Here is a 24,847-nt window from a genome sequence, read left to right as displayed (position 1 = left end):
TTTTCCAACATCTATTGTGAACTACGGGAACTCACTGCCGCTAGCTAATAGCTATGTACAGCTCAGTAGACGGTGTTTGGTTTTGGACTTTGTGTGCTACTTTAACAACCATCTCCTCCAAAGCAACAGACGCTGGCTGGAATCATTCTGCAGGACAGATCCAGCCAAGGGGCCATCAGCTGAAACACTCTGTTTAGACCATGGGTGACATTCTGGTCTCAATTGTGCCAAAATTAACCAAAGGCTGCAGGGACGCTAATAGGATCAGAATCTAGCTCATTATCAGCGTAAAGACTGTGGTCTCTCACTGGAGTGTCTCAGATTACAACAGATTACTCTTCTCATTGCAGTTCTAGTCAGGTCTCAAAGGAAAACTGTAGTACTGCCTCGACAGTTTTCAATTACAAGTCTTTATTTTGTGTGTATGTGCTATATAGATCTGTGCACACCAAGGTCATGTAAAAATATTATTTAAATGATTTACCAGTTTTCAGAAAAATATGCTAGCTGAATGAGGGGAACTTGTTTTGCCCCCTCCATCTTTATCCTGTTTTTCAAAAAGGAAGCTGAGCCAAACAAAAGTTCATTCTTTCATTCACCTTGTGCCTGCATCTGGAACCTGATTTGATTCAGAGCATAACTTGTTCAAGCTCTGCAATCAAGCCATAACTTCTTATGGTTTTTTTCCTTTATAAATTTTGGAAGTCTTGCACTGTTTACATAGTTTTTTTAAGACACACTCTGAAAGTTAATCTTATCTCAAATTAGTTTCTCCATCAATGGTGTTTATGAAGGTACTAGATTATCCACTTGGCATGGAAGTCTCTTGCCCACATTACTCCCTCCCACTGAAAAACCCATAGAAGGAATCATGGGAAGAATTTTTCCCTGAGATCCTCAAACGTTATTCCAGTGGTGCCTGGGGTTCAAACTCAACTGCTACAGGATAGAGCTTGTGGCTTGTCCAAACTCTGCAGATTCCAAGGAATGTAGAGCTATAGAGAGTTAAAAAAAAGGCCATGGCCAACTCTTCAGCGTCTCTCCATGAGTCTGGCTTCTCTGTAGGCCTCATCTCACATTTGCTGAAGCTGTATACAAAGATTCTTTGCAATCAGAGATCTCTGAATCTATCCTTTGACTTAAATGAACTGTGTAACTCTGTGTCTACTAAACATCTTTACTGATTTTCTTCCAATTTTCTTGAAAAATTCTACCACAAGGCGTAAAGATGAAATGTGATAGGAAACAGAAGGTGAATTGGCTTAGTGAAAATAAAGGTGCTAGAGCTTGAGAAAAAAAGATCTTAGCACTGGACAATGTAGAAACACCTCTTTATGAAACCAGTGTATCCTGTGGCTTCAGAGCTACCTCACTACCATGTCAGTGAAACTTTACTGATGCTATCATTTTAATTTCTGAGTATCTTGGAGAGTTAACTAGCAATAAACATAAGTACGTAAGTACAGACTAAGCCCTTTTTCCTAATGCTTTCACAGCTAGATGAAAAGGTCATCATGGCTCTGTTACAAATATTTTTCAAGGCCTCAGTGTCTGTGAGACATCCTTAATTCCAAAATTGAGGATGATCTTGTTACTGGCAAATATCACAGATTCTGTCCTGTATCTCCCTCTGATAATGTCACAGACACTGTTGAACAGCAGATACATGCTATGAGAGATGATGAAATTAAAAAACAGCAAAGAGAGTCCAATATTCCACAAGTAGTCCATGATCTCAAGACGTCTGGCAGAACAAGTAACATCTTTAGTGAAACATCATTTGAATGTTTCAGTCATACTGAGCTTCTGCATCCAAAACCCATTTTAAGTTGTTAGAATCCAGCTGCAACACAGTTTGTTTTGATATTTAAAGTGCCATTCAGAATGTAGATGAGATGACTAAGCTAAAGAATAGCTTTATCAGTGTTAGTAAAATAGATTCAGAAGACAGCAAAGCAGCTAACTAGCATTAATTTAAAGCAAAACAAAAATATCTAATATAAACTCTACAAGTTTGTGGAGCTGCTGGGATTGTATTTTAAGGTAATTTCAGTCTTTATTCATTATAATCACTATCCATAAAAAAGCTATCACCATATATGACAGAATAATCCTGCTACCACTTTGTGGAAGCACAGAATTGTCCAAGTTCCTAATCTAACAGGTATGGCAGTGTAGCATCTAAGTGTGACCTGAGCATCTGTGGCAGCAATCTGTAAAGTAAAATTAGTAAAAAGGATGGTTTGCCTGCAAGCACAGACAGGCACCAAAAATTCAGAAATCTTGCATAGAAAGTGATCTTCTAACCTGTGTATTTAGTGCTCTAATTTTCATCTGTTCCAGTCATCACTGTTGACTTGTCTTTGATGAAGGTAAAATAGTTTTGATTTGAAATGCAATCTTCATGAAATAATCTACAAGAAACAACTAGTTGTGAATGAGAATATGAGTACTTTACATAAATTTGGGAGTTCTTTTGTAGTGCTCACCATCCTCAGTAAATATACCTGGAAAGAGGATACTAAAAAAATTCTTACAACGGTGATCGAACAGCCTTGAAGAAGAGGTCTGCTATTCCCTGGTAGTACTATAAAATACATGTATAGTATAAATCAGTAAAGATGCAGAATGCATATAGTTAAGTCTTACATTTTTAAACATACTTATACTAATCATTTGAAGGCCTTTTCTGCCCAGGTGAAATTTATTCACATTAGTGTGCAAACAGCAAAAGACACAAGGTACATCCAGATGAACAAGAGTAGAAAGGAGATCCCAGCAAATCAAAAATTACAAAAAGATGCTGAGGATGGGATTAAGTTACCTATTTATGAGGATCTAACGCCATTTTAGACAGCCTAGGGACCACCTACTATCTTGTTATCAGCTGCCACTCCAGAATGCCACTGCACTTCTGTAAGTCTTATGCCACATCTACCAGCCCTGTGTGTATGTCTCAGATAGCCTACCGTGTTTATAATAGTAATGTTTGCTTATATCTAAGTACTGAATCCCACCCTGAATATTTACATTCACTGATACCCAGACTCTTGCAAACTAACCCCAGAAAAGGATGTGCCGAGGAGGGCAGAATGAAGACACCTGAGGTATTCCAGCTCCGGTCGTGAAACAATACAGCTGAACCAAACTGGCGTGCCCTCATATCACCACACTGCTAACCCTGTTATTTGTGGGGGGGTTGCTAGCTCAAGGATCTTTGCATGATGTTATGTTACATGCTGTAGATACTCCAGAGCTTGGGAAAACAGGAAAATTTTGGCTTCCTCTTTGCAGTTTGGGCTGTAGGCTCTATGATGAGGAAGCAGTCCTCAGACAGAGGTGGCTAGGAAGCCAAAGAAAGAAATCAATATATACCTGTAGCTAGGAAATCTGACACAAAAAAATGAACACTAGTCAGCTGCCTTTGTTTCTAGCATATTTTGTTTTTTTAAATCTCATCTTCCTTCATTCTCCCGTAACTACTGACAGAACAGAGTATGATTTCCCTTTCTGACTTTCTTTTCAGTAGCCACTAAGGATCTTATATCTTTGAAAGGTGCTGTCCATCAAAGATTGCAATCTGCCTTGTACAGTTCTCAGAAATGTTTAAATCTTTTACCCTTCAAAGGCTGGCTGAAAGAAGTGTCAGGTCATTATTTCAGGCTGTAGCTTATTACCCAGGTTTGACAGCATACGATCTCTCTCCTATGTTCACCAAACAAGACCTTCATTCACTGAAGGTCAACGTATTAAAGAGTTATTTTTAAATATACTCCCAGCAGTGAAGAGATAAAAATAGACTTCTACGAAAATGCACAGTAATTAGCTAAACCTTGTTAGCCATCACATGAAGATGATAACTCCTCCCAGGGAAGACATAGTAAAAGCAGCTTTCACATGGATTTATACTTAGAAGAGCAGCTGCAGGCTTACTGAGAGGGAGTTCACAATACAGACTCTTGGACTAGTAGCAGAAAAAACAGTTTGATTCTGGGAAGGAAGGGAAGGCAGTCAAAGACATTATTTTCCTCATCATGATCTGCAAATGAATTCCATGGATTCTCTACTTTGGAATAATCACCAGTAGACAGAAAGCTTAAAAAGATGGAGCTGGGAAAGGCGAAACTGCTGAGAACTGGCCTTAACGCTTTATATCAGGCCATCCACCCCATGCATGGAATTGCCTGGACAGATGGGAAGCAAGTGGTACTGACTGATCTGTACTATCATAATGGAGAACTAAAGTTTGGAGACTCAAGTGTTGTTGGTCAATTTGAACATGTGCATGGGCTTTACTGGGGCCCATGCTGCTCTACAGACATCCCAGCTTTGCTTGCTGTTCAGCATAAAAAGCATGTTAGCATTTGGCAGCTGGGCTACAGCACTGCAGAGAAGAACAAACCCTTGATTTCTCAGACTTGTGAAATTGGTGAGCCCTTTCCACTGCTTTCCCAGGGCTGTGTGTGGCATCCAAAGAAGGAGGTCCTGGCTGTGCTTACAAAAAGAGATGCTTCAGTCCTGCATACTGTTCGTTCTGACAATACCAGGGTGAAAGCAGATATCAAAAGCAGTGGGCTTATCCACTGTGCTTGCTGGACTAAGAATGGTAACCGTTTAGTAGTTGCTATAGGCAGTGCCCTTCATTCCTATATATGGGATAATACTCAGAAAACTCTAAATGCCTGCTCCTTTTGCCCAATATTTGATGTGGGAGGTTATATCTGTGCTATAGAAGCCACACAGGATTTCCAAATTGCTGTAGCTACTGAGCTTCCTTTAGATAAGATCTGTGGTTTGAATGCAGGCATTACATTTGACGTGCCATCTGGTACTGAAACTGGCTCTTTACTCTCACAGTCTACTCTGGCGCTTGGTGACGAGGAATACTCCACGGACCTTCGAAGAAAGTCTACAGATTCAGATAGATCAGTCACTGTGGATTCAGTAGCATCTTCTTCATCGGGTCCTGTGGCTTTAACCAATATTCTTGCAAACCATCGGAGGTCTGATCCTGGGCCTCTGATTACTCTGAAACGCAAAGACTACGCATCAATAAATGGTCAGGATTCTTCTTACCTGATCTTGGTGACTTTTGAGAGGAAGGTAACCACCACCAGAAAAGGCACTATCCCAGGTATTCTGGTTCCTGATATAATAGCTTTTGACCTTAGAGCTCAGATTGTGGCAGTAGCCTCTAATACTTCTAATATTGTTTTGGTGTATTCAGTAACCTCTTCTTGCATGCCCCATATTCAACAAATCCAGCTGGAAAAAAATGAAAGACCAAAGGGCTTATGCTTTTTGACTGAAAAACTCCTATTGATTCTGATTGGAAAACAAAAGTTCCCTGAGCCTTGTCTCATTCCATCTTCGAGTTCAGACAGGTATGTAATGCGTTTAATGATCAAAGAATTGATGTTTGAAGAAGATTCTTCAGCACTGCCTGAGACTAACCAGAATATGTTTTATAACTTTGAATCCTCTGTGAATATACCTGGAAAAAGAAAGTTCTTTCAAAATATTGCCACAGAAGACCAAGCTCAAAGCAGGGAGCTGCTAGTGCCACAGAGCACGGTTATTCAATCTCCTAGTGGCAGGAGAAGACTCATAGAAGAAGTAAAGAGCCCTAGTTATGAACAGAGCTCTTCATCAAGTGTGAGTGACCAGGATGAAAAAAGGTTCCCAGGTGACCCCTCAGTTGCCTTGGATGCTGAACCTATCATCAATCGTTCAGTGGCTCTTCTTGGTTTCAGAACACCTACCAGGCTTTCCAACAGACCAACTTCTCCTAAAGCGCAGTTCAATGTGATCCAAGAAACATCAAGTTCTCCTAAAAATAACAACTTGCCAAATGAAAGAGGAATGAGTCACATCTCTAGGAATCTAGAGAGACTTTGTGGGAGCTTCAGTGAATTACAACTGAGTCTTTCTGAACTAACAAACTTCACTAAAAATGGGAAGAGGATATCTTTAGCCTACCCATGTTCAGAGGAACCGCCTGTTGTTTACATCACTTACCAGGTAACTTTTTCATCAACTTAGAAATATTACGATAGGGCACTGCAATTTAAAAAAAAATCTTTTATTTATTTATTTTTAAATCAAGAGGATGCAGTTTAATTCTTATTAACCAATTAGAAATGTAATCTGAGTCTGACATCAAGCTTAATTTAAAAAGGTATTATAATTTGTCATTGAAACAATAACTAAGGACTATGTGGGTAACTTACAGGATACTTCATATGGAAGATCTGGGTCTGTTCTTCTTTCTTTGATTGTGCACAACTGTCTTGGATACTTGCTGACTCTGTGTGTATCTATCAAAGAAGAGAACAGAGCCAAACGGTCATTAATGTACAAAAGGTTTATATATTAGTTCAGTATAGAGATGAGCCTGAGCTGGGTGGTACAGTAACCATCCTCATCAGCAACCCGATAAATTCAAACTCAAGCTCAAATCCAAAGTTTGGAGGTAGCTGGGATCTCATGAAGGCTGAATCAAAGTACTGAATCTCAACCTACAGAAAATTCAAATGGGAGTGATATGAATTTGGCTTATTTCTTTTGCCAGTCTTCACACAACTGGACATAATCAATCTGTAAAAAAAGTATTACTACTTCAAATTTTCTGAAAAAAATGTCAAAATGTAATTATTTCATTAAATAAATAGGTGAATGTCAAATCATCATGTTCCTATCTCATCCTTATTTTGGCAAAAGTCCTGCTGACATCAGTAAGAATTTCAACTGACTAAAGAATACAGGCTGGGCAATTATTTATCACTCTTAAGTGATGCTAGCAGTAACACTAATATTATAATGATAATATTTTTGGTCATGCTGCTGCTGAAGCTGAGGTCCCTTTCAGGACGTAGGTGCCAATTATAAATGTATTCTTGTCTATTGCACTTTAAGCACCATTATGTCAAATTAATGGAGTTATTACAGTGATGATGCTGAAGTATGTATGTCTCAATAAAATTTGATTCACAGATATACAATAATGACTTCCTTTTATTTTAAAGGGATCCATATATACGCATCTAAGCACCACTCTTAAAACATTCATTAAGGGAATTGTGACTAAATTCAAATATATTCATTACTTTTTAGCAATTGTTTACTTGGCATTTTAGCAGATTTTAGTATGTTAGGCACTCTGGATGAAAGCAAAGCTTTTGATCTGAATTAGTCAATAATTTAACTTGAATATATTATACAAATTCTGCTGAAAAAAGCAAACATGTCCATTTTAAATAATTTAGGATTTTATTTGCCAAAAAATAAACTCTTGTGCTCTACAGCAGATTCAAATTAATTCTGATTTCTTAACGTAAATTCACTTATTTATTTAGCAAGGAGCCCTATCTGTTGGATTCTATTGGATTAACCTTTCCAAAGAGTAGTTCTGACTGTGACACCTAACATTAATCTAAGATCTGAAAGTCACTGTGCACATGTTTGCTTGCACAAGCAGTAAGAATTAATTTTCCTGTTTTCCTCTTCGGAAACAAAGAAAATTTAGTGCTTATAAAATATTGCCAGACTAACTACATTTGGAAAGGAAGTCTCTTATTTATCTAAACAGGTCGGTTTCACATTGAGCCAGCAGAGAGCAACTCTGGCACCACATTATAATGACGCAGAAAAAGTGCCACTTAACGTCTTTCAGGCACATGCAGCTCTTCTGTGGAAGTCTCGCATCAAACGCCTTGCGTAGTTCAACCCTGCTTCTGAAACCTAACAGGATCACAGCTGGATGCCAAAAAATAATGATAAATAGACTGATGACAAAAAGGCCTCCAGACAGGGAAATATTTGCTTCATAGGCAGCTAATAATTTGCTCATAAAATAGCTGTTTTGATTAGTTTGGATTCAGACATCTGAACCTTGTTCCTCCTTCAGGAGCTGATTAGCACTCTGTGAGCTCAGAAACCAGCTGGGCTGTGGGTTCCAGCCAGGCTCTGCGTTCACAGTGCAAAAAGTCAGGAAATAGCTTTATTGCCTTACGATATAAATATCAGCCTGTGGAAAACATCCTAAACTTTAGGAACGCTGCAGTCCAGTCAATAATATGGCCATTAGCTGTCAGCTTTTTGTGCCAAGTGCACGTCTTCTTAAGTGTTTGTATAATCCCCAGCACAGCAGAGGCTCAATCCTGATTGAGAAATCTCTTGTACTATAAAATATAAAAATGATCCATGCTGCATAACCATATCTGCGCATTAAAAACATAAAAGGAAAGTTTAAGCCATTAGAGCTAAAAGCGTAGCAATAATTAATGGTCGATTATGAACTTTGCTGTGCGGAAACATTATTTACATACATAAAATTTCCAGTTCTGCTTAGAAAACCATAATATAAAACAGAAGGTAAATGACTTAATAATTCATAATGTCTATTTACTAAATATTCTTCAAAACCTTTGTTTATTCTGCTAGTTCTAACCTACCTATAGCTTCTCTGAAGTCATGTCCATGCAGTACTATCAGAATTTATATTCTTTGCATCCCGCAGCCGTAAAAGAAAAACATGATCACTCACGCTTTGAAAATGTCACTGCACTATCACTTGTGTAATAGCATTCAGCCACCAGAGGTGACTTGATCATTCAACCCTGAAAAGCAAATATTATTGCTCTTTCATCGCATACAGACTTGTGATTCAGGATAGTGTGGGAGGGCAGACAGACAGACGCAATAAGAAGATATTATTTAACAAGAAAAAAGAAAGATGAAAATCTGTCACAGATTTGTTTCTGTTTCATTTTGCAGAAAGATACTTTTATCATTGTTTTCCCCCAGAAAAGAAACAGCTGCAGAATATTTAAACAAGCCTCATTCAAAAGCTAATTACAGTGGAAATAAAGCCAATCTAGATTTGAAATTAATGGCATTTAGGCAAACCTCTTTAGGAGGAACAAGATTCATCTTAATTCGAAGAGTATCTTAAAATTCCTGCATTTTGCTCACAAGCCATATGATGTCAGAAGTCTGTATCATTGAGAGCATATGTTGCATAATTCAACAGGAAATAAATACATTTTCAGCAATTAGTCATCATGATTTCCTTTTCTTAACACTCACCAATAATTGTATGCAAGTCAATTTGTATTTTTACAGCATCTTCGTACAATTTACCACGGGAAACTTTATTGCCAAGGTCAGCTATAAAATAAACAATCTTTTATACAGAGGTGGGAGAAGAATAGAAAGGATCAAAACATGGCAATAAAGTTTTTTAATACAAATACATGGATAGAGATAAAGAAGGGTGGGGGGTGCATTAAGGGTGGCAGCGTAAAATGAGCAAGGAGATAAGGAGAAACCAAGCTGTAACGATTAGCTGTAATAAGTCCATGAACCTTTTTGAAATCCAAAGGGCAGTTTTGACTCAGGTGGAGCAACAGAAAGGAAGCCATGAAAATGATGGAAGAGGAGGATGATACGACTGCTCCCTGGAGTAAGAAACTAGTCAGGCATCCTGAAGTTTAGACGGAAGAGATTTAGGATGACCATAAAAGAAAGAACTGCAGTAGTCGAGACAAGATGTGATTAATGCGGGCTTAAGATTTTGAGCAAAGGTTGCAGGATCCATTCAGGATAAATTCTGACCATGTTCTAAAACTGAGCAACAGCAGACAAGCAGGGTTCGCAGGGGACTTGCGATATCTTCCACGGGACCAGATGTTTTTTGGTTGTCAGATACACCAACGCGAGAGAAATGGAACATGTAAAGTTTAAGATGAATCCAAGATTTCATACCTTGCAAAGGACGTAAAGGTTGGAGTTAAAATAAAACATCCCAAACATAAAGGTAATAGAAGCACAAGCATGGGGGCAAAGAAAACGTCTCACATTAGAGGGCATCTGAAACTTTAGTTGCACCCATCTGAATGGGTATCCAGGAGTAGAGAAATCCTAGCATCACATCATCTGAAGTGCTGGTGTCCTTCTGCGAGCTATAAAAGCAAACCGCACTGGGATTTAATCACCTCTGAGCACATACAAACTCTTCCACCTTAAACTATTTTACAGGTTTATGCTTCTCCTATGGGTCAGTTAGGTTTGCAATCGGAATGTCTCAAATAAGGGCGTGCAAAGTTAGTAAGACCTCCACCACAATAAAATCGGGATCCATCAAAAATCAAACAGGAATCGTAGCAGCAATAGGCCTCATGACAGGAAAGGACCGCTTCTGCCAAACCCAAATACTACCACCCGTGGCAATGCTGCACAAGGCTCAAGAACGCACAGTGCTTTGAACATGAAAAATTATAGTTCTCATTCCTCTTCAGCGCTCTTCCTGCAACCACCTAACTGTTTTCTCATTGTCTTCTTGGCCAGATCCCCCCACGTCTGTATAATTTACCAGTTTTCTCTCCTCACATATAACGAATATGGGGGCAAGGCAAAAGCAGGCTGACTAATGGGTATCAAAGCTGAAATTACCACTGGGGCACAATTCAAAGAGCTGAAATCAAGGGTTTAAGAAAATGAAAATAAAGACGTAGGCAATACAGACCTATTCATCTTACAATGCATAGATGTGACAGACTAACCTGGTATCTTTCCTTCATAAAAGAATAGTTATTCACACAAAGGATGTGAAGAATATTTAAAATACCTGTAACTCAGTACAACACCTGGAATGGTGCCACAGGGGAGATTATTTATTCAACTGCAGAGAATAGGGATTAATAGAAGAAATATAGGATGGTTAAGGAGTTAGCTAAAGGAAAGATAGTAAATGGTTATGCTAAAATAAAAGGAAATGGAGGAAATTTACTCGTGGATTTTCCCATGAAAGATCTTCAGGGTAATCCAAAAGTTTCATTAATGATCTGATGAGATACACTAATAAAATCTGCTTATGACACAAAGTCAGTAATATTTTCAATGGAGGATAGCATATCACACATGCAATTCGATGACCTTAACATCTAGAACAATAAAAATGGATTTAAATGAACTAATATGAAGTGCACAGTCATATATTCCAGGATTTATAGCAAGAATTTCTGTTCTATACTGGATATTCATTAGCTGGAAACAACTGAGGAAGACAAAGACTTGCACGTGTTAAGTGACTACAGGACAACTATGACTCAGAAACGTGATACAGTTATCAAAAGAAGCAGGGCAGTCTTCAGATACATCAGTGAGGTATATCCAGTGCGAAAGGCAGCACAGCAGTGAGGCCTCATCTGGAATATGTTTTACAATTCTAGTCATCCGTGTACAAGAAGATACACTCAGACTGCAGGGAATCACTGATCCAGGGTTAGTAAGAGCATTTTTGATTGGTAGCATATTCTGATTTACCTCACAGTTTCACCGGTCATTAAATTTAAGTTCATGAAGATGATCTTGGCATCCAGGCAAGGGTGGGCAGCGCATTAGGAAATACAAGATTAATAGGGGAAAAGGGTCAAGAGGTAGAACCAGCTGACTGCTCAGTGGGGTTCAAAACAGAGATAAAATACACGTTGATTTATTGCACACACATATGGTGTATGGCAGCTAATCCAGGAACCTCTTCTGCTTTCGCAAATGATTTTCTTCCCATATATATCTGTTTTCCAAAACACGAGTTTTGAAAGATGGCTTGGCGACACTGTGATTGGCGGGCTGCCGCCCAGGAGACCCTTTACAGGCTATAAAATCCGCTCAGGGGGCAGGCTGACACAGATGGAGGAAAACAGTTCTTGAATTGATGGTTTGTTTCTGTTGGCTCTTTGCTGAGGGGGAGCTGGACCCGACATACTACAGGAAGTTGGCTAAAGAAACTTGATCTGAAAATATCCACTCAAGCATGTGGAAATATATTTGTTTCTTCTGCGAGTATGTTCTTAGTCCACCGATAAACTTCGTTTTCGGATAAAACAACTAATTTTAAGGGCTTTGAAACAGAATTGCAAGCCCTCTGGCTTCCATTGGAGACAAACAGCAACACAGCAAAAGCAGAGATACATATTTTAGAAAGGGCTAGATTAAAGTTAGATTTTACTAGAAAATGGTCTTTGGGTCAAGATATGAAAATGGCAAGTACTAAGGTGAGATTTAGTTGTATTTCTAACTCTGTCACAAATTACCTGCATGACCTTGAGTAAATCTCTTAATCCTCCTGTGTCATGGTTTGATCATCTATAAAAAGGGAATAATAACAATTACCTACCTCTCAAGAAGGCATGGGTTTAAATCACTTAATATATGATAAGATCTGTGCGAATATATTCTTCAAAGAGAAGGCATGTTATCATCACCTAAACATTAAACAAGAAGAGGCTAAATAGAAGATTAAAACAGAGAAAGATTCTTGACCTGACAGAATTTGCCAGCACACAAAAATAAAAGGTAAAGCTGACCAATTTTATCATTATAAACAGAGAGAATAATTTGGTATAAGTGCTCAGAAGTGATGAAAGACAAACAGCTCTGAGACTGGAGCTCTGGGGTCTGTACTTGAAAACCTATAAAATCATAGGTTAGGATAAAAGAGAGATACCATGTAGTTTTGTATAATAATACAAAAATGTCTCCTACTTCTAATAGCAGTTACAATAATAACTTGCAGGGCTAAGTAGAAAACATACTGGAACATACATTCTTAATATATATTTCCATTCGACTGATTTCAAATCAACAGAGGCACAGCTCGACTGCTTTTTTTTCAGATTTTTAGCAGTTGAAGCATGTCTATATGAAAAAATGAACCCCTCCAGTCAAGGCAACGTGCCTGTCTCAGTTACAGTCCACCACTGTTCATAATTCATTAACAGAGGTAGAATTTTGGTATTTTGGTAAACCCTGGTATTTCATCTTGAATCCAGGAAAAATGAAGCAGTTGTGAGATTTATTAATAAGCAGCAACAAAAAACATTGCACCAATATCTGTACGGGCAAATAGCATCTTTGGAATGTAAATGCAAAGCACATGCCCATTGCTGAAAATTCAGCCCATCGAGTTTTAAGTGTATTTAGGTTCAGTAGAATAGCACTATACAATTTGAAAAGACCTAAAAGTAACTAAGAAGCTCTGAAAAGCTGTAATAAAAAGTTACTATATATTTATGATTCAGAAAATGATACTTCTCTGATGCATTCCTTAGATATTTCCCTATTTATTACACAGCAAAAATTTTCTGGCTGTTTTGAACAGGGAAAGCAATGAAAAAAACTCTGAAGCTGGATGGGGTTTTTAACTGAGAACTATTTTTGTAGTTCTTATATCTTCAAACTATCATAATATGTAATTAAATAACAGTCAGCTAGGGACTTTATCTGCATAGCCAATTTAGAACAGAGTAGAGAAAACACACTTTCACAGCAGTTGGTAGACGTTCTGACTTACAGAATCCCGGGGGTTTCGTGAGAGCATACATTCAATGTACAGAAAAAATAAAAGTGATTATTTGGTTTAGAAAGGATGTTGCATAGCGAGAAAGCACGTGTTCACTGAGAGACTGACAGGGCCAAAAAGACAGCCCAATTAGAAATTAAGAGATGAGTGTTAAAAGAGATTAAGAGATGTATTTAGCCAAAGGTTAATAAACTTGTAGAATAGATTACTGAGCACAGAAATAGAAGATGCAGTGTGAATTGACTCAGTCGGAAATTTCAGCAGCAAGAAAGATCCAGGGGTGCGAAGCAGACACAGACAGGGCAGGACCAAAATGGGATTTGGGATAGATGACTTCTTTTCCACCCATTCTAAAATGTTAACTTGGATCCATTCTGAATGTACAAAATGGAAATGTCTATGCAACAGGATAAACAGACTGTTAATTAAATTAACAAATACATGAAATCTGGAGATTCTGCAAAAATAAGTGATGTCAAAGGCAAAAAATACATGGGAACTAAACAGGTGGAAAGTATGGGGAGGAAAGAACAAAATGGATTTTACAGCACAAAAACACAGCAAGATGATTTAGAAGAAAATGTCCAGTTCACATATATTTAATGGTGGCACTGAGTCACTGGAAAAGTCGTAATGCTAAAACTGACCTTCAAATGATAGCAGGTAACGAATTGCAAATGCAAATATATAACCATTCCATAACCACATTAACTCAATTTCTTATAACAACTATTTTGTAGTCTTCGCACTTTGCAGTCACCAGGGTGATGGATCTCAAAGGTGTTAATTCTCAAGGCCAGCTAAACTTCATGAAGCATGAGTTTGCCACCTTTATATTCAAATGGGGGATTTTGTTAATGTCAGAGCAACCCCCAGGGCAGTAAGTCCACACAACTCCCTCTCTCTCAAAGAAATCCATATGAGTCCCCAGCTACCTTATTAGAGCAGCTTTACAGCCTCTCTGCACAGCCTCTCTTCACAGTCAAAATTAGTAAAGAGCTGGAAGGAATAAGAGCGGAAGAAAGGTTAAAAGAACTGAGGCAAAATAGGCAAGTCTTTAACAAGATCTTTTCTTTTACATATATGCATTCGAAGAAATGTTTTTCAAATGGAGCAGCTGCTGAAGAAAGAAAAGCCGTTCTCCTCTGTGATGGCAAGATCCATCTGAGTTTAGTCCAGCAGCTTTTTGACCTGCCCATTATTGAAATGAAGCATGGTATGTTCTTTTTATTTCTGGTATTGGTTTCACCTGAGATTTTTAGCATGAAAGGGGCATTTGTGGTGGAGTAATTACTCTTTATTGTAGTAAACGGAGATATCTAACTTTTCTTGATAAGTATTTGTTTTTCTTTGTCTGAAATACAGCCCAGCATCTTTTGAAATCACTTAAATGCTAAGTAATTGCAGAACTCCCTATTACCAGAGTAATCTGTTAAATGCCTCTACAGAGGAAGGCTGAGAAAATAATCAGCACACTGTGCTATCTGGAAATAGAAATACTTTCTTATGAGACCTTTTGGCATTTTGCCTTGCCCATCTTTACAAGCACGTCCCACACCTGACAACAAAGAGTAGGCTGGAGAAAAATTCATCCTCAGAAAATGATATATATGTGTCATGTAGCATTTGGGATTAGTTTAATCTAAGATAAACAACAAAACTCCATGTTCTAATTTGCCAGCCTCACATATCTACCACCCACCACTGATTTATTTGTAAAAGTGGAAGCAGCCAGGGAAATTCTAGCCCCAGGCTGGTCTCTGAACTACCTTGTCCCTGTCTGTTCGCATGTGCTCGCTCCTCAGCAAACATACAGACTGTTATTTCTCAACCATTTCTCTATAAGGCTTCTGATGGCTTTTCTCATCACAGTCTAAGCATATTATGATTTTATGGTCCACATTCTTTGGCTCTAATTATTATCTTCTTGCATAGTTTCCACACTGAGAGGTCCATAAATCCCTCATTGCCTTGCTCCTTGTCTTAGCCCTGACAGGCAGAGGGACACATTGGCTTAATTGGTACCCTCTGTCTTACGAGAAATGAATTCAACTTTTGGTAAAATCAAAATGAAAAGACTGTGATAATCTAAGCTATAATTTACCAAGTAATGATGGTTACATAGCAAATTGCTATATAACAGGCTTATTGGTGAACGAGAAACCAGGCCTGGGATATTACTGGTGCTGGCAACAAGGACAGTGGGAAAAGGAGAGGGAAAATATGCATTATCTTATGCATATTCTTTCTTCTGCCATTCTTATTCTGCTTATGTCTTTGCTCTTGCTGAGACCACAAGAATGAAGACAAGGGGCTATATCTATGATACCACAGCTCAGCAGAACTGAGACACGTTGGGCCATTTCAGTTTTCCCCTGGCTTATAGTAGGTTATGTAAGCTGTTCCAGAAGGTAAGGATATATAGGTTTTGTATTTTTGTCAGCACATCTCTCTCGACTGTACAGTGGAATGGAGACATATATAGAAAATCTGCATTTGCTATAGAGGCCTGAGCTATTCACAGCAGACTTCTGCAATAATGCAGCGCAGCTTTATGGGACAAGGAGGATCCCATTTTTGGCCTGCACTTCCAGTTCTTGATTTTGGAAACATAAATGCCCGTAAGGAAAAAAAGGGGGTTGGAATTCACTGTGAAGAAGGAGCCTGAGAAAGCCTATTTTCAGCCCTACGAAGTGACTATGTAGTTAGCAGAATGCTACCCTTCAGTTTTGTGCGTTAGACTTCAGAGGTACCAAGAAGACAATGTCTCAGAATCACCCTAGCTTGTCCCCCTCTCTGGTGAACGTGCTGCCAGCCTGCTCCGAATTTGAGTCTGTTTGTTGACAGCAAAAGGAAGAACTGACTCAAGAATCCTGCTAAAACTATGCAAAATCATCAGATTCAGGGCAGAGGTAATTATGTAGTTCTTTATTCAGTTCTGACCAGTAGAGGTTTATATTCCCAAATCTTTCCTTTGCCACAAGGCGTGAATATTAAATTTAATGGTTAAAAATATCACTCCCATCCTCTAATGCTATATAATTAAAGGGGACGTAATGAACAATGTGCTTATACTGCAATGGTTAGCATTTTTTCCTTTGAATATACACTTCAACTTGAATATATTGAAAAAAATAGTCTACAGCTATAGGCCAAATTCATACCCAAGGCAAGGCTATAAAAATTATCAGTTATATGAGCAATGAACTTGGCCTGATCATGGGTGCTTTAAGTCCAGGACTGTAATACCATTACCTGTGCTAAACATAGCCTGTCATATATAGCCCTAGTATTAGCACACAGTTAGAAGTCGCTGTTTTCCGCAGGCCATCTGTAACGATTGTGCACAGCAAAAGGGTATCACATTCTGCACAAGATTTTTCCACCGTTGAAATATTCTGTGGGATACACTTCACAGCAAGTGTCCCCAACTATACAGAGAATTTCACCCATTTCAATGGAGGGAAATAAAAGTACCAAAAGTGTGACAAAAGAGTATGCTTTACTGATTTGACCAATAACGTAATTCTACTGATTTGGGCAGCAGAATTTCCACTTTCAGGCCCATTGTTTGCAGAATCTGAAGTCTGTCCAGAATTAGAAAGAAAGTATTAAGGGTAGAAGATTAAAGAGTCACGGTTTAGAATGTCAGTCTTCTTATGGTGACATGACAACATGTAGCAGCTTGTATAAGTGCTTTGTTAATTGTATAAGCAGCGGAGATTTACTTTGTCCAGTAAAATGTTTTGTTATGACTGACAAAAATGAAGCATGTTTTGTGGATCTACATTTCCCTTTTCCACATTCCTTTTCAAAACACAAGCTCATCCCCCAAAATTAAAAATTACAACAAAAGAACACAGCAAGGCTTTCCGTACCTCAGATAATCCCAGGTAATGTCCCCCTGCTCAGTAATGACAGGACCACACGCTGTATGAAAAACGGTGATACAAGGGCTCCCACAAAGTGTATCTGTTCCCACAGATTTTTTTTTCCATAAAATGTCAAGTTGTACAAAAGACAAACAGAAAATTCACTCTTTCCTATAATAACTTCAATATCCAATCCAACAGGAAATACTTCAATCACAAGAAAATATATATATCCAGTACATACAGCTTCATTTTCAAGCTGATTTCCAAAGGAAAGTAAAACAACCTGGGTTTTCAGGTTTATTTCTGCTTCTATGCAATGTATGAAAAGTGAATCTTAATGTTTTTTATGGCTTTGCCTTTTAATTTTACCTCTTTTTTCTGAAAAAAGGATAAAATGTTCTTCAGATTTTATTCACTCTCTTCTTTATGAAAAGATTCAACAGATAATTAAAGGACAAGAAATCTTACAGTATCAGCTGCATTATATGAGTATACTTAATTGTATAAATGTTGATGACCAAAAATCAACCCTTCAAGTGATGCTAAGAAAACTCACAATATGTATTTTTGATATCACTAAAATGTTTCAACAAACATAGAGACAAAGCATAACATTCCTAATTTTTCAAACAAGAACAAGTGACTTTTAGTGACTTATTTATCAAAGAGAAGTAAAACATCCCAATCTCTTTTCTTCTGTAAATCATCTTCAAAGTGTAACTTATTTTCCATTTGTCAGATGAGTTTGAAAAGATACAGAACAATCTTGGATTGACAGTGAAGGAGAGGATAACCCTATTCCTCTCCAGAACAAATACAGCACAGTCATTTTCTTTACTAACTCCAAAACTACACCTTGATACTCAACAGAACTTAAGCAAGGGGCAAAATGCCTCAAGCCCTTTCAAGCCCTTTCATTTAGTTTCCCTTTCCATTTACGCAAAGGTGTGTTTAGCGCGGATTGCCAGACCTTAATGTCATTAGGGTAATAAGGCTTTAGCGCACAAAAAGCAAGCCTGCTCTGCACATGTGCCGGATGACTTTTTAAAATGTGTTTGTACATTTTATGTAACCAGAGCAGTACACTCATTTCCTTTTCATGCTTACTTTTCGTAGGCTCTTCTTGGATTGTGCTCACCGCAGACAACGACGGCTTTGTGCCATTAATATTCCGAGCAACGCAAGAGATAATCATAAGGGATGGAACCGACAGCTCGGAAGTCTGTGGAGGTCACTCCTACCAAAAGAGCGCTTCGGTGCGACCACCAAGCAGAGTGACTTAATTTCTGAGCAAAGAATGCTAATGACCTTCTGGTCTACTACAATCAAAAGATGTTCTGCCGTGTCAGCAACTGAACGACTAGAAAGCTGACTTCAGTACTTTCAGGGTATTTTAACAGTCGAATCTGTGGCACGGTTACACAGTAGCTAGATTCTAGGCTTGGCTGAGCCTGTATGGTTTCTTTTGAAGGGTCCGACCTAGACTGATGTTTATCGCCGCTGTTGCTATTAATGGCTGTCCGTGGTTTGGAGCGCTGAGACTAGGCTGCACTTTAATTGTGGTCAGGATGTTCTTGGAGAAACAATATTATGCTAAAAATTATGCAGTCACAATACATCTAGCAAATACAGGTGTAGGGTCTACACAAAGGCTGAAGAAAATGTGATTAAAATGCATTTATATTTATTAAGGAAAACTAGGAAGAAAAAAAAAACCTTCCAGGCTCTCTCTGCTGTTCCAGTAGATCCCATGGAAACCTGCAATGCTTTCGGAAATGCATAATTTTTATGTGAAAATGTTCAGCTATTAAAAAAGGCAGCATCACTGTCTCAGGTCAGTGTCTTACATAGCATGTAGATTTACACATGCATGCAGAAGAGAAATAAAATAACTTGCAAGGTAAATTACAGATCAAAGACATTCACTGTAAATTTCTTTTGGCTAAATGCAGGTGTCTACACTCATCTAGACTCCTGTAAGATCAGTCAAAAAATTAGCACTTCTACCGCAGACTAATTGTGTCCTAACATAGATTTCTAAAACTGATCACAGCAAACCATCCCCTAGGTGCCTGTTCCTTTCCACTGACTGCAAAAGCAAGCTAAGGTGACTAGTTTAAATACAGACATTTACGTTTAGTCAGCTAAACCTCATCTTCAGAGGCAATGGGTAGTACAAACAGATCTGAGAAGCAGATAGACAGATTCAGGGAAGCTAAACCATCATGACTGTGGTGACAAAAGCAGGAATAAGGGAAGAACTGAATGAACTCCCGGACTTTTCATCTGTAAGTGCAAAGAGACGGGTAACGTGTAACGAACAGCCACGTGCGTGAGGCCTAGCAGTCCAAGCTATTGGACAGGCCCCAAGAGAAAACATGGAAAGGCATGCTTGCTTCATCCTGCACATTCATGGAAAGATAACAGGGATGAAACTTATTTAATTTACTGTTAAAATTATTATTTTTCACAGTACGCATTTTGGTTCTTGTGAATACTTCTGCAGAGTCATTTTCTTCCCTGCCCGAGGACAATGGCAAAACTGTTTCTAGAGCACAGATATGCTAAAATCCATAGTTACAATACTTCACTCCATACCAAGCCACAATCAAGATGATATATCCATGATCTGAAAGCACTTTATGGGTTTTGGAAGTTCTGCACTAATATCAGCCCAGGGATACAGCCAGAAATCTCATGAGGAACAGTTTCAATTCCTGATATAAATAAGTAATGTCCTTATCATGCAAATACTTTCCCAGAGACAAAGAAATCATCATGCTAAAGCGCCTGCAACCACAGGTATTCGATGTAGCTGGGTATATTTGCAGTACCTTGTTTGCAAAGCTCTTTTTAAGTGGACAAGAGGAGGCTTCCAGTTTGTAAACAAACAAACAAACAAACAAACAAAAACCCCAAACACATCTGAGCATTTAAATATTAAACACACCTATTACTTTTTAACTACTCGGTTAATTGGATTACCTGCTACTTCACATTAAAATTCAGTTCAAAATAGTATTTATATTATCATTGCTTAAAAAACTTGGGTTCAGTCTTGCTTTCCTTCACTGAAATCAGTCCAAATCACTGAAATCAAAAGGGTAATATCGAGGGTCACAGACCTACTATGGCGAGGGAAGACATTACCAGATTTCTAAATGACATGACCTGAGCCATTTTGAAGCAGCAGATTTGTCTCATCTTACACATATGTTTGAACAGCATCCTTGTGTCTCACAGCAGTTTCTGGTATTTAAAATATTTATGCATAAGGCCAAGTAAAATAAAAGCTAATTATAATTAGCTAGAAACGATGGGAGGATATACTTTAGAGGAATACTTCAGCTGAACTAAGGGGAGAACTAAAAGGAGATTTTTCTGACAAATATTAGACAAATATTGTCTTCTAAGGGAAATGGTGGGAGCTCCACAGTTTGGTCCACTTAACACGAGGCTAATGAAACACAAAAGTATTTTATATGGAACAGTCCCGCCCAATACCCCTATGAGCTTGAAGAGAAACAGGACCAAGCCTATCAGCTTGCTAACAGGCCAGGACACCTTCCTTTGCACTGTGCTGTTCTCCGAGTTCATGACAGGTATTATTCTTAAGGACTTCCTTGTTGCTAGAGGAACACTCGTGATCCATCTTTCGTTATCTTGGTATCTTCGTGCTGTTGCAACAGCTGAAAGGGGAATTCGGAGAAGGTGAAAATCTTGGCTAGCAGATATCAGCTAGTATGTGCATCAAAGACGCCTACTCAAATATTAGAATTATCACTATACATTTCATTGTCAGTCTGTCACACTATCATTTAAAATTTTCATGTATTACTTTTCTAAAAAATATTCTGAATTTTGAGAAGTTCAGGAGTGAAAGAAGCTTTTATGTCTGAATGGCTATCAGGGTTTGGTTTGGTTTAGTCTTCTGGAGATAAAGAGAAGAAAAAAAATTATCAGATGACAAAAGGATTAGTTTCAGGAAATCAGTGGCTGTAAAATTCAAGTACTGAGTTCCATGATGCTCAGTGGACTTTTGGATTTGTTATATTTTGGTAAGATTGTTTTCCTCTGCTGTACAATGCAAAGGTTATTGATCCTAAGTAGGAATTAATCTGTCTTAAGGTGGTATCATTACCCAGTGCAATTATTCTGGTAACTACTGAGGACCCCAGATCACCCTGTTGGACACATACAATTGTGTAAGAAGGCTTAGAAAAAATCAACTACAATTTTATAGTTAAAAAGAACCCTTCTCCCATTTATGAACACACTATCGTGTACATATATACTCCATTTGAAAACAAGTGTTTAAACCACATATGCTCAATTAAAAATGGACAGCTCCTGAATGAAGAAATATTTGTTTTCAGGTAATGATTTAGGGGTCCCGTGCAGTGCATAAGTATTTTATATAGTGTCTAACACAGAGCTGTAAAGTTAAAATTGGAAGTAATAAAAGCACTGGAAGAAGTGTTGAAGAGATTTATGCAAAGCAGAGGATAAATTTTCAGCTTTGATTTGGATGGAGAACAGATGGAGAATCAGTGAAGTAAAGAGATATAAGAAGACTGTTCTATTAAGCACAAGCTGTACAGAAGATTTTTGCACAATGATAAAAGCATGTGGAAGGATAAAAAGAGTTAGTACTAAATGAGTTGAGGAGACAGTAGTCTGTGAAAAGGAGAAAAGCATAGCTTGGGAAGCATGCACCTTCCTCCAGAAGGGCTGTTTTGTGTATAGTGGCCAGCGTGGATCAGTTTACAAAAAGGGAAGTTGTGCAGCTCATCCAACTTTCACGAAGCTGCTAAACCCCTCTTTTAGGCTCCGTCTTGAACCAGCAGAGAGGATAGGTTCCTCCAGAGGAAGGCTCGGCATATCTACGCTAGCTTCCTGGCAGAGTCACCCTGTAGGGGAGCCTGTCTTTCCTAATTACAACAGAGGAAAGCTATGGAAACAAGGAGCTTAAATTAGATGTCATAGCAGAATGACTACACTCGGTATGCCATACCAGCGCTGCTCAGAACACCAAAGAGTACACCAGCTCCTCCAGAACATTTCCCCTGTGGGGATCAAGCCAGAAAGTCTAAATTTCCATTTTAATTACTCTGCATCTTTACCCAGCACATTTATATGTGTCCTAGTATATTTTTAGGAGTTAGTATATCTTTATTTAAAAGCAAATCTGCCTCAAATTAAATTTAAATCTTACCTTCCATTTTCCGTAACTTTGCTGCTAAGAATGCAGCAGTCTGTTTTAGCCTTCAAGGTTTCTCGTATTGCCCCACCGCTTGACAGAATTGCTAACAACACACGTTCTATATGCCAGGTAGTTTGGGGGTTTGGGTTTTTTTCTGGCAAAACCTCCTCCATTTTGATTGTGAAAACAGTAATAAAACAATGTGAAAATTAAATACAACAAAACCAAAATTAACTGAAATTCTGTTGGCCAATCTACGATGCTGACTTTGCATACAAAATTCTACCTCGATATACTTTGTAATAGCTAAAAAGTCACAGGACACCGAAGGAAGTGTATTAACTTGACCAAACGTGACCTCCAACTAGTTCTTCTTTTTTCCCTACTGTTATTGAAGATCTATGTACTCTTGAATAAAACTTTGGAATAGTATCTACACTCATGTTAAAAGTTTTTTATATAAATTTCCTTTAATGCACTTTAAATTATTGAAAAGGCATAAATAATACCATAAAGCCTAATTTCCTTTTCCCTAGTTCTGATTTCTTATCTATCTTTTCACAGCTTGGACAATGAGGATAATTTTAGCTAGTTTTACTCTCAGGTTTTCCTATTTGAACAGAAAACCGCAAGCACTGGCCTGTTTTCCCCTTCCAATATGTTTCTAACTAGAATGCATTTAACCCGATTACAGAATCATAGTAAACAAGGCTGGGAAGGACTCATGTGAAGGACTCCCTAAAGGTGGGTTATAGAGAAGAGAGTCCAACAAAAGCCAGCCTCTTCTCGGAGGTGCACAGTGAAAGGACAGGAGGCTACGGCCAAACAGCGCAGCAAGGGAAATTCGGCATGGATATTTGCAGAATGAAAGTGATTAACCACTGCAAGAGGGACCCAGAGAGCCTGGGCAATCTCCATCTTTTGAGATTTTTAAAAATCAACTGGACACTGCCCTGAGCAACCTGATCTAACTCTGACATCAGCCCTGCTTTTAGCAGGAAGTTGGAAACCTCCAGAGGTCCTTCAAAACCTCAATTATTCCATGACTCCATGTCCTCTTATATCCAGACTGCCTTGGCATGGCAGGGGGCATGTCCATGATACTAAATTTTTGGATCTTCCAAAACAGAGAGGTCACATTCAAACTGTGCATTGGGAATGGCTGTTTTAGCAGTTTAACAGCACAGATGCCCTAGTGCCCAGGAATGCTCCCTGCCACTGTTTCCGCTACTAGCATACATGAGTACATGAGACAAACAGTCCTCTCTAACCCTCCAAATTATTCCTAGACAACTCCTGTTAGACGTGTGCCTAGCCTGCTATTAAAACAACACACAATACCAGTTATGCAGTTATGAAACAGTTCAGTCCTTCAGGCCTGGCTTCATCTGACCTAACTTTAAGCCTGTGAAGTCAGGCGAGGTCAAGCCCAGGGGTTATGTAATTTCTCACATGGAAGTAGGAGTTTCTTTTCCATTGTCCCGCACAACAGGAATTAACCGTGTACTTGTTAATTACTCAGTATTATGGCTTCAGCTTTCTGCAAGGCTGAGACAATTTCACAATCTCTATGTTAAGTGCAAATTCACTTTGCTGAGATTCAGTACTTCTCCCCAGCGCTGTTATCTAACAGACAAGTAGAGGATTGCCAGTATCTCCCTGCTAACGACATTTGGGTACCTCTCGTATGAGTTTCCAAAGTGCTCACAGCAATTCGGCCTCTGTTTGCGGGCAGCCAAAGCTGTCCTTGAACTTTATGTCGCCCTTTCTTCAACTATGATTCGACACGCGTGTCAACAGCCAGGTGCGATCAAATGTTTGGAGGCACGCGGTGCCAAAGCTCAGTACTGGCACAGAAAGACTTCCTGCACAGGAGATGACATTTGCGGAGTTGTACAGACTGGCCAGTTAGAACCATTAGTACTCGACAACCTCTGTCCTTTGGCAGGGATCCATCCAGCTTGTCAGCAGGCACCATGATATCTTAACAAACAGACAAGGGAGTCTACAGCCAAGAAAGAAGTACATGTAAACAACACAGCGTAATACTACACACAAAAAAGAACCAAAACTCCAGATGAATGCAAACCAATAGTTCACTTCATGGGCTACAGTCATGTCCTTCAAACCAAAGATACTTAGTAATTTGCAAGAATATATAAGGCAGTATATTAAGACAATGAAACACTCTATGAATGTTGTTAACAAAATTAGCACAAAATTCACAAGAATATCCTAATTTCAGCAATCAAAAAAAATTTTTTTTTGTCATGTAAGAAAAGCCCTAGCTTCCTAACTGAAATTTAGGCTGCAGGTTGATGAGGTGAAGTTTTCAGAAGCAATACTAGCAAAAGGCCTTCTCATCCTCTATCAGATCCCTGTTCCTTCCTGCTCCCATCCTGCAGT

At 38.6% G+C, this 24,847-nt stretch overlaps 1 protein-coding gene across 1 annotated transcript; it reads left to right on the top strand.

The window, feature by feature from the left end:
* The first annotated feature begins 4,104 nt into the window (after positions 1-4,104).
* On the top strand, positions 4,105-18,521 carry LOC106496393 (WD repeat and coiled-coil-containing protein-like). Its single transcript, XM_013957040.2, has 3 exons — positions 4,105-6,021; positions 14,459-14,579; positions 18,355-18,521. The coding sequence occupies exons 1-3, from the start codon at positions 4,105-4,107 to the stop codon at positions 18,519-18,521; spliced, it is 2,205 nt and encodes a 734-aa protein (XP_013812494.2).
* Positions 18,522-24,847: the final 6,326 nt, after the last annotated feature.

Source organism: Apteryx mantelli, chromosome 3 (assembly GCF_036417845.1).
Source record: "Apteryx mantelli isolate bAptMan1 chromosome 3, bAptMan1.hap1, whole genome shotgun sequence".
Lineage (NCBI taxonomy): Eukaryota > Metazoa > Chordata > Aves > Apterygiformes > Apterygidae > Apteryx > Apteryx mantelli.
Note: the sequence above shows the minus strand (reverse complement) of the source record. Positions and strands in the feature narration are given on the sequence as shown.